Below are 10,957 nucleotides of genomic sequence, written 5' to 3'. Positions count from 1 at the left end.
AAAAAACCCTACTCTTTAAAAAACCGTGAACTCCGCCTGCTCTTCTCTCTACCTCTCTCACACACTCCTGAAACTAAAAATCTCTCTTCTCCTATGGCTATCACAATCCAGGCCAGGCCATCAAGGCACGCCAGATCTTCAACAGTCGTGGTAATCCCACAGTCGAGGTTCGATTCTTAAATTCTCATGTCCCTGATCTGTGTGTTTTTGTCGATAGTGTGTTATAGACTGTTTTGTTTCGTATCGAAAATCTGTGTGTGTCTATGACCATCGTACACAAGGGTTTTGTTAATGATTAATTAATCAAATCTTTGTTCCTTAATCATGTAGGTCGTTGTGACAACCTCAGATGGCACTTTTTATAGAGCCGCTATTCCAAGTGGTGCATCCACTGGTATGTTCCTTAATCAAATCTTCGTGTTTTTTTTTTATTTTTAAAATTGATATTAGTCTTAGATTAGTAATACTTAATCTGAGCGGTGAAATGAACTATGGAGACGATAATTTTCATTTATGTTGTTAGATCATTTTGAAAATACATGATATAGTGAAGAAATTGTGAGAGGATTTGAACATTCAAATATGTTTTGGTGTTTTGTCTCATAGACCAAACTCTGTGTTCTTTTTTTTGTTTTCCTTTAGGAATTTATGAGGCACTTGAACTAAGGGATGGAGGTTCAGACTACCTTGGAAAAGGTGTATCAAAGGTAAGTTTAATTTATTAGCAAATTTGTAATTAAGCATATTCAGATCAGGGTTGGGTTTTTTTGTTTCTTTTATCTCTATTTTGTTTTTTCTTTATATATTAATTAGTGGGTTTTCAAACATGGGCTTCTTCCTCTAGAGGTGGAAGATTCTTTCTTTAATTTTTGGTTATTGGTTCTGGATTTACATTACTTTGCTATTATTATTATTTTCATACGTGATTGTGTTACCCTTTATTGCATACCAATAGCAGTTTGCTTTAAGTAGTGTAGTTGAGCCTCTGACATTATCTAGAAAGCCTAAGAGTTTATATTCAACCTTTCTAATGGTTTCCGAAATGTCCAAATATTATCCAAAACCTTCAATTATGTATTTTTTTAATGGCTACCTTGTCCTACTGATTAATCACCTCCAGGCAGCAGTTACTGCATCTACTCAGCAATGTAGAATGCAGCATTCAATGATGGTGTGTCATGAGTTGCATAGAGACTAATTCATGGTGAAATCAATTAATTTAGCTAATGCATACATGAGAATGAGATTAAAATGAATGCACATTCAAACTAAATCTAACTTTGCTCTATCCGTACCTGGTATATGGGGCATGTCCTTTCATAATCATGGACATGGCCATAAAATGCAATATCTACCCTGTACTTCTGCCAAAGCTTCTGCATATCATTCCTTCCCCTGGGCTCTGAAAATGAGCCCTCTTGGCCAAACCAATCGTTAGAGGAATACCCTAGGGGACGATGAGCAGCAAAGATCAACCAAGGTTGTTTTCGCCTATCAACTGATGCAAGGCTCTTCTCAATGAACTTATACTGTTCTGACCCTCTCTCCAGTTATGCTTAGTGTCAGCTATACAGAAGTGAAACATGCCATAATCCGTTGAATACCTATATGTAAATGACAAATATGGTCACAAAACTTAGAATGAAGGATATACTCCACAACAAACAAATCAATGTAAGAGAAATGGACCAAACTGATTGTTGGAAAGGTTTGGCAACTCCTCTAATTTTACTTTCATCTAAAAATAAAAACACCTTCAATTTTTGTAGGACTCTCTATATTCAAACAATAACAAGGGTGTGAAAATGTACCAGTTTACCAGAACTTAGCTCTGTTCTCAGTAGGAACATAGTATAAGGTCTCAACAATCACACCACATTCCCCACCTGAATCTGTACCAGTATAGAAGGAACCTGAATCCGGCCAATCACGTTCATGATTACCACTGCAAGATGATCAATTGAAAGATTCATTAACCAGTTTTATCAAGTAAGGCATATAATCTGATTTTTATTATAGATGGAAACAATTAGTGATCAATTACACAAACCTTGCAACCATATATGGAACAGTAGATGTAATGGGCTCCACCTGTTGCAGGAATTGATACCAATCTGCAATGTATCCATCTGCATATGCTATATCTCCTATGTGGAATACTATAAATATTGGGGCCTTGAAGCTTATTTCATCATAATTTACCACAAATTAATTGATACTGTATAACCTATTATCTATATATCTTTAAAAGAAAAGGTTTGTAAAAGGATTTTTTTTTTAATTTTTAATTTTTCTTTTTTTGCCCTGTTTGAAGCTTCTCAATGGGTATCACTAAGACTTAGTAAGAAAACCACAAATATGATAAACCATATGTAAATTTACTTTAAAATTTGATTCACGGTTCACACTATTGTTTTCATTACATTCCTATGTGTTATTCTATAGACTCTTACATTTATCATTTTCATTATGTTATGATGTTTAGAAATCATTTATTTTTAGGAGTGACCTTCTTGCATCAATTTATAGTGGTAGGTGATGAATTTTGATAAATGTCAAGTTTTGCTGAAGGAGCTTACAGGTATTGATATAAATTTCATGTAAAATTGTGAGTGGTGTTAATGCATTCACTTAAAAGTGATTGTCTATTCAGTACTATTAGAAATAATTCTTGCTGCTGGCTGGGTCATGTAATTAATTGGACGCGTCGTAGACATAAAAGAAATCCATTTATGAATGAGGAGGAGGAGGAATACATGTTGCGTACACACCTTTTTTTAAGGTTTAATTCATTCAACTGACTACCTACTATTGTAGTTTACTTTTAATTCTTTTTTCTTCAATCCTTTTATTATGGTTGCTATTGAAAAGTAGAGATAGAGTTATTTTTTGTTTTTTTTGTTTGGCTTATAAATTCTATTAAGTTCTTTTATGTGTTTCTATACAGTTTTATAGGCTCTATTCAGTATTGTTAGTGGAAGCAATTGGACTTGCTTGGTGATTTTGTTGAAGGTAGAGATAGAGTTATTTTCTGTTTTTTGCTCCCATGCCTTGCTGCTTGCTTTGTTGTATATGTTCTTGCTGTTGGTTGTGCAGGGTGAATGGGAAAAGGAGTTGCCTTTGCTGGGTTTTTTGGTTCAATAAGAAAAAGGAGGAAGCTTTATATGTTTTTGGTCGTGCTTTCTTTGAGTTTCTTTGAGAGGTTGTTCTGACTGCCGTGGAGAGTTGTTGGTGGTCTTGGCCCTCTCAAGTTTGTGGGAAAGGAGGGAACTTTTTGTATTTTTGGGCTAGGAAAGGGTTCTGTTTATGGAGTTATGGAGGGCTGGAACAGTGGTAGTTTTTGTATTTGTTTTGTTACTTTTTTTCTTTTCTATCTCATTTGTCTGTATTTAATTGTGCTTAAGAATAGCCAATGCTATTGTCCATTGTGACTAGATAAATAAATCACTTTGTTGTATACTGCAGAATATGAGCAGCAAGATAGAGTCACAAAAAATTGCCCCCTTTTGTAAAATATGTTGCTATCTAATTTTATAAAGAACATTTTTTTACTGTTGAATTGGCTTATCACACTTGGAATATATGTAGTTTGTTTTAAATCTAACCTATATTTGTAAAGGGTTTGTGATGTTTCCTTCCTTAGGGGTATAGAGTATGGGTATGTACACTTCACTTGAAACTGTAATTTGTGTATACACAAATTTTACTATTAATAGAAAATTTTCTGCTATGATTGTTTAAATATGATTTATGAAAACAAGTTTTGAGTAACAAGTGAAGAAGAGGGTTAATTTTTTTAATAATTTGATAATTCAAGAAGAGGGTGTTTGAACTTAACAAATATAACTATAATGTTATATAGATTTTGTAGATATTCTTTGTGCTTTCCCGTGCATCGCACGGGTTAGCGACTAGTATTCTGTAGTTAGGTTCTTCAATTAGTTATATTTTGTTTGCAATTCTTCAATTTAAATTGGAAAGCCTAACATTAAGATTTGTCTTTTAAAAAAAAAAAAAAATATATATATATATATATATATATACTCCCTCCATCCCAGTTTGTTTGTCCTCTATTTTATTTTGGGATGTCCCAAAATATTTTTCTATTTCTAAAAATAAAATTTATTAGTTTACTAAGGTTCCTTTTATACCCCTACTTTATTTTCAAAACTATTTGAAAAGAAAACTAACAAATATTTAAAAAATCAATCTAATTGGGGCACCTTTTTAGTTGCCTCATTAAGAATAATTCTTTTTTTAAAAAAAAACTGATAAATTTATTTAAGGGTAGTTTTGTAAACTTATACATTTTTATAAGACAGATAAAATAATAAATGATGTTCTATTAAAAAGTTTGACTTTTCAAACATGACAAACAAATTGGGACGGAGGGAGTATATATGAAAGTGGTGGATTAATCTAACTAAAGATTAAGACACCTCGAAAACCCCATAGATTAATAGCGTGACTCTGATAGATTGAACCCTATACATTTAAGTCACCCTCTAGAGTCTAGATTAAATAATTAATAAGCCGTCACCTAAGAAAGGAAAAAAAAAAGGATAATGCAGTTAACACTCTTGAGATTTGGGTTAATCCCAATCAGATTCAATTTTTTTTTTCAAAATTAACCAACTTGATCTCTAATCACAATGAGAAAAGAGAGAAAATGAGTAATAATTTAGGGTCCAAATTGAGTTTATGGATAAGTTTTGAAAAGTTTTTGACCTAATTGGTATTAATCTAAACTTCAACTACGTTTACTATATTTTACTCAAAAATTTAGTAAGCACACCACCCAAATATCACGATGGGCGGTATGTTATGCCAAATTGAAATCAACCATTCGTTTGATACTTTGATGTTGAAGTGGCCTAAAATAGCCTACATAGCCAAGCATGTAGCTCCACTGATATCTCTTATCTCATCTATATTCTATAATATCTAAAAGCTGAAACATGACACTTATTGTTGCTACACTCTTATTAAGCCACATTAGCAACTACATCATCTACTTATTTCCCATTTCTCTCCACTACTTTCAACCATAACTTCCCTTTTACCTTTTCATCTCTTCATTACTCTCAACCTTAATGTTACTCTTTATTTATCTCTTCCTCTTCCATTTATTTTGACTCTTCCTATCCCCATTCTATTACTATAAATATGACACTCTCTCCCATTATATATATTTTCTCACGTAAAAATGTTATTACTCTCTCTCTCTCTCTCTCTCTCTCTCATGTTTTATTTTTGTGTGAATTTTTTATTTTTTTGTATCTCTACTTTAGATAGATGTATTTATGTGTTCTTTATAATTTTACTTTGGGTTACAATTTGGTTTTGTGTTTTTAAGTTTTTATCTTTTTTTTTTCTATGATTATTAAGTGTTATTCTATTACATATAAATATAGTTTACAAGAATATAATGTTATTCTATTATATATCATCACTTGGATAATTTGGTTTTTGGCTTATGACTATATTTTTTATTTTGATCTTCTTTTTTCTCATTTTGTTTTCTATTTCTCTCCCGAAAAAGGTGATTAGTCTCTCTCTCTCTCTCTCTCTCTCTCTCTCTCTATATATATATATATATATATATTATTTATTCTATTTTGATACTTTACTTTAGGTTGATGAATCATTGTATTTTTTATATGATACTATTTTGGGTTAATACGATTTGGTAGTGTGTTTGATTTTTTAAGTTTTTCGTCACAAGTCTTCTCTCTCCCTCTTGTAGTTTTTGTTTGATTTTTTTTTTGGACATAATACTTAGTTATTTTGGAAGTGAGATTTTGAATTTATATCAAAATACAATGTTGGCTATATATTTGAATGTGTTTATCAACTATTAAAATTAAACCGCCCAAGATGAATATGTATAGACAATATTTTTTATTTTTATTTTTCATTGATTTATTATTTAGTTATAACATCAAAATTAAAGTAAATGAATATATAAAGTTAAACAGCCTAAGATAAATTTGTAAAGCCAATATATTTATATATTTAATATTGTCAAGAAAATGAAAGTAAAAAATAAATAATAAAAAGAATAATGATGTGGCCAATGATATGATGGATGAGAAGGCTCAACAGAAGTGTAGCAACAAAAATGCGATATGAAGATCTAGTTACAGACAATTAAATCTTAATAAATAAAAATGTATGTAGTAAAAAAAAAAAAATGTTTGACCATGTTCTCTTTATGTTATACATATTAATTTCTTTCATTTTGATAAGTGAAGTGTTCAATTTTAGACATAAAATCTATTTTTTTTCCTACATATTATTCTGAATATTAAATTTATAATATGATATAATCTCTTAGGAATGTCTAAGAAATATGCAATTCCATTCTCATGTATCTATATTAGTAAACAAAACTCAATCAATAGTTTGAAACTACTCATATGATAAAAAAAATTATAAATATAATAATCTCCTTTTAAGAGAATGAAAATTTTGAACAATATATTTGAAACTCAAATAGTTTAGTTGTATAGGAAAAGAAAAAAAGGAAAATATAACACACGATAACATAATTTATCAAAATATGGACCGCCTAAAAAATGAATAATATCAATCAAATAAAACCAAATAATGAAATGATTATATTTTTTGAGATAGATAAATGAAACATAATTTAGAGAACAATTATATATTATTATACCATAACTAAAATATAATTATTTATTTCCATTCGTTGTGTGGGTCTACAACTAGTTGAAAAAAAAAAAAAAAAAAAAAAAAAAAAAAACTTTATTCGGAAGTGGAAGATGGCTCAAAAAGATATGGATCATACACGTATTGCTCTTGCCTGGAAGATTGCGTTTACATTAGTTTTGGTTGACCCTCATTTGTTTTAAATGTTAGTTGAAGAATCACTTCCCGCCAATCCAACAACATGCTCCAGAGCCATTCAACAGCACCTATTCTCTCTACTACAGAGCTGCAATTCCCTCAAAAAGCTCTCCCAAATCCATTCCCAAATAGTCACCAACGGGTTCACCCAGAAGAATTTCATTCTTGTGAAGCTGTTGTCATTCTATGTAACTTCGGGAAATCTCACACATGCCATCAGAGTTTTCGAAAATATCGAAAACCCAAGTGTCACCGTTCGGAACCAGATCATTAGAGGGTATGCTAAGAGTGAAAACCCCAGAAAATCAGTTGAATTGTATAGTAGGATGGTGGAGGCAGAGGCTGAGGCTGATGGGTTTACGTTTTCGTTTCTTTTAAGCGCTTGCGCGAGGTCGGGGTTGTTGAGAGAAGGGGAACAGGTACATGGAAGGGTTTTGGCAAATGGGTATTGCTCAAATGTGTTTGTTCAGACGAATTTGGTTAATTTGTATGCAATGTGGGGAGGGAGCAATGGTGTCTGGTATGCACGGCAAGTGTTCGATGAAATGGGTGAGAGAAGTGTTGTGAGTTGGAATTCTTTGCTTGCAGGGTATATTCGGTGTGGGGATGTTGATGGGGCGATGAGAATTTTTGATGAGATGCCGGAGAGGAATGCTGTGTCGTGGACGACCATGATTGCATGGTGTGCTCAGAATGGGAGGTGTAAGCAAGCTTTGTATTGGTTTGGTGAGATGAGGAGGGCCCGTGTGGAATTGGATCAGGTTGCGCTGGTTGCAGTGTTATCAGCCTGTGCTGAATTAGGAGATTTAAGTTTGGGAAGGTGGATTCACAGGTATATTGACGAGAGAATGAATGTTGGGAACCAGCCATTGTTGGTATCTTTGAACAATGCACTCATACACATGTATGCTAGCTGTGGTGTAATTGATGAAGCTTATAAAGTATTTAACAAGATGCCACGGAAAAGCACTGTTTCTTGGACAAGCATCATCACGGGTTTTGCCAAGCAGGGATGTGGGGAGGAAGCTCTTAGTGTCTTTCGGTCCATGCTATGCTCGGGAGTGAATCAAGTAAGACCTGATGAAATAACCTTCATTGGTGTTCTGTGTGCCTGTAGCCATGCCGGATTTGTTGATGAGGGTCGCCGTCTCTTTGAGAGCATGAATCAAACTTGGGGAATTAGCCCAAAGATTGAGCACTATGGGTGCATGGTCGATCTCTTGAGCCGTGCAGGTTTCCTAGATGAAGCACATAGGCTCGTTAAAATGATGCCCATTAAGCCAAATGATGTTGTTTGGGGTGCTCTCCTTGGTGGTTGCAGAACTTACAAGAATGCTGAGCTTGCCTCCCACGTTGCACAAAAATTGGTGGTTGAGCTTGACCCTGATCAAGCTGCAGGGTATCTGGTGCTCTTGTCACATGTTTATGCAACAGCTAAAAGGTGGCAAAATGTTATTACTGTGAGACAGAAAATGGTTGAGATGGGTGTAAGAAAGCCTCCAGGCCGAAGTTGGGTCCAAATTAATGGAGCTGTTCATGATTTTGTGGCAGGTGACGCTGCTCATAAGCATGCACCTTTAATATATGAGATGCTTGGTGTGATTACCAGACAAGCCCAGCAGAAAGACTACAAACTGGATGTAGTAGAGGCATTTTTGGATGCTGAGGAATGAGTAAGGAAATGAGAGGAATTTGGTTTTGACTTTTGGAAAAGTTGCTCTCAGTTTAGTAACATAGACTCAAGCTCATTCAAGCATCCTAATTGGAGAACCCATTACTGTGGGGAAATGGCTTGATGCTTTTGCAGCTTTGCTACTGATCTCTCTTCTCATGGACATAAGAACCATTTCAAGCGCTTGAAAGATAGGTCCAATGAAAAGATAACCATGGTTGTCTTTAAATTATTTTAACATGTAAACTAGAATTGTCATTATAATTAATAGATCAATCATTCTTTCAGTTCATTGGATTTGACTTATTTGATCATGCATCTTGTATAGATAGTTATTCTGCTGTTACTACTTATCTGCTTCTTAAAGTGCCAACTCTCTTTGCACGACAAATTTATTTATTTATTATTTCAATTTTGTTCCCTGAATGCCCTGCTCACAATCATGATACAAATATAAATCGGTGTCTAAAAATGTGAATAAGAAATTATTGAAAAGATGGAAAAGTTGTCTTCATAGACTAGTCAATTTACACAATGCATCATGAAAAATTAAAAGGTGGGCATTGGATTGAGACTTTTTATGTTTTTATATTGCTGGGCAATGTGCTTCATGTGATTCTTATTAACGAATTATTACTAGTCACCATGTTACATTAGTAACGAAACTAATATCTTTGATGGCCCCAGAAACAAAAGATCTCTTTATACTTCTGTGTGCTTTAAAAGAAGTCTCTCACCCGCTCATGCTTTTGAATAAATCTAAGTGCTTCATATGTTTGTCGTTCATTATTATTTTCACAGTATTTACAAAAAGAAGATTTCTGCTCACGTTGAATCCTATCACAATTAAGGTGTTTGTATGTAGTGATAATTGAGATGAATAAGTGTCCCTAAAGTTACAAGACTATAATTCTAAGCAAGTAGTCTTAAAAAAGAAAGTCAAAATACACTGTTAGTCCCTAAAGTTTACTTGTTAAACACTTTTAGTCTGTAATATTTCAAATGAGTTATTTTAGTCCCTTAAGTTTAAAAAATGAGCTCTACTGGCGCTTCTATCTCGTTCCGACAATTTTTTTATGTAGGAGGCTAAAGGAATAGTGAGGTGGCCTCAGGAGGCTAAAGGAATAGTGAGGTGGCCTATTTCTGACGTGGAATAATGTGTAGCCATTATTTGCACAGAGATGATCAGGCATTTCAAAAAGATTATTTTTCTTATCATTTTTGTATAATTAATTTCATCTTTGGCAATGGATATGGCAAACTGTTTATCTGTCTTATGAATGTGAATATGGAAATTGATGTAATATTTTAATGCTCTATATCTTTACGTGTAGACAAGTCAGTGCGGGTAAATGGTCTGGAGCTTCATTCAAATTTCTTGTATAAATAATGATATTATTAATTTATTTGAAGATATTGGGTGGCTTACTAAAGTGGAAAATCTGATGTTAAACTTGCTCAAGGTTTTGATTCTATTAAGTGCATCTCTTCATTTCTGCTTCAGGTTTTCCTCAAGTGCAAACTTATCTGGTTTCTGTCCTCATCTCAGATAAAAGTTGCAAATTCCTCATACAACTTCTTTGTTGGAAGCATTCCTAAGTGTTTAAAGTTTCTTTCAAGATTCCTTTCACTGAGCCTTTCTCATACTCGCTTCCCTTTGCTTTGTAGATCTTCTTTTACTTGACATCTTCTTCCATCCAGGTCAACTTCTTTCACAAGAACTGCTTCCAAAACAAAGATCCCAAACAATGTTCAACCATACAATGTGGTATGTATGAGAAGTTTCACTCATGTGATTCTGTCTAATGGTACAAATATACATATAAGTTTCAGTAAATAGTAAATGCAAAATGAAGAACAAACCCTTGAACATTTATAATTAATGACCCATTTATTTTGCTATATTCTAAGTTCTAAGTGAACTAGCTGGATCAATGTTTCAAGAACATTCTAATATGTAACTCAATGTCAAACTTGTGATGCAAAAGGTTAATCTCAATTTCTGAACTGGAACTGAACTCATTGTCACAGTTTACATTTGTAATTTGAAAATTAATCGTCCTAGAGTCCAGTTGGTCACTCCAATACCTTGTAAGATCCAAACTTTATTTCTAACTATTGTAGTTGGTAGTGACAGTTTTTCTTTTGTAGGTTCCAAAAGCCAACCAAGAGCCAACTTAAAGCACAGACCAGCGGAATATATACAATAATTCCTCTACTATATTTCACAACATGCTGATATGGTGAGTGGTAGATACTTTCTACACACTCATGTTTACATAGACTCACCACTTTTGTTGACCATTCACATGAGTTGAGCAAACCAAATCAGTATGTTGTGAAATTGAGTGTATCCGCACTCCGCAGTATGGCAGTTGAACGAAAGTATCAAAACTTACCTCGCTTCTTGTTAGG

The 10,957-nt window shown here is 33.3% G+C and overlaps 2 protein-coding genes across 7 annotated transcripts; both read left to right on the top strand.

The window, feature by feature from the left end:
* LOC126703132 (enolase-like) lies at window positions 1-3,559 on the top strand. 6 transcript variants are annotated; one of them, XR_007647944.1, is made up of 6 exons: window positions 1-167; window positions 331-394; window positions 643-707; window positions 2,530-2,782; window positions 2,948-3,012; window positions 3,097-3,559. XR_007647944.1 is itself a non-coding variant. In XM_050402050.1 (5 exons), the coding sequence occupies exons 1-4, from the start codon at window positions 94-96 to the stop codon at window positions 2,999-3,001; spliced, it is 240 nt and encodes a 79-aa protein (XP_050258007.1). In that variant the 5' UTR covers window positions 7-93; the 3' UTR covers window positions 3,002-3,012; window positions 3,097-3,559. The 6 variants fall into 6 exon arrangements, 2 of the variants coding, with proteins under 2 accessions (XP_050258008.1, XP_050258007.1); XR_007647943.1 differs by having other exon boundaries at window positions 4-167; window positions 2,948-3,559; XR_007647941.1 differs by lacking the exon at window positions 2,530-2,782 and having other exon boundaries at window positions 6-167.
* Window positions 3,560-6,788: 3,229 nt separating this feature from the next.
* Window positions 6,789-8,829, top strand: LOC126703135 (pentatricopeptide repeat-containing protein At5g66520-like). Its single transcript, XM_050402056.1, has one exon. It carries the CDS (start codon window positions 6,876-6,878, stop codon window positions 8,541-8,543), a length of 1,668 nt encoding a protein of 555 aa, XP_050258013.1. The 5' UTR covers window positions 6,789-6,875; the 3' UTR covers window positions 8,544-8,829.
* Window positions 8,830-10,957: the final 2,128 nt, after the last annotated feature.

Source organism: Quercus robur, chromosome 10 (assembly GCF_932294415.1).
Source record: "Quercus robur chromosome 10, dhQueRobu3.1, whole genome shotgun sequence".
In the NCBI taxonomy this organism is placed as follows: domain Eukaryota; kingdom Viridiplantae; phylum Streptophyta; class Magnoliopsida; order Fagales; family Fagaceae; genus Quercus; species Quercus robur.
Note: the sequence above shows the minus strand (reverse complement) of the source record. Positions and strands in the feature narration are given on the sequence as shown.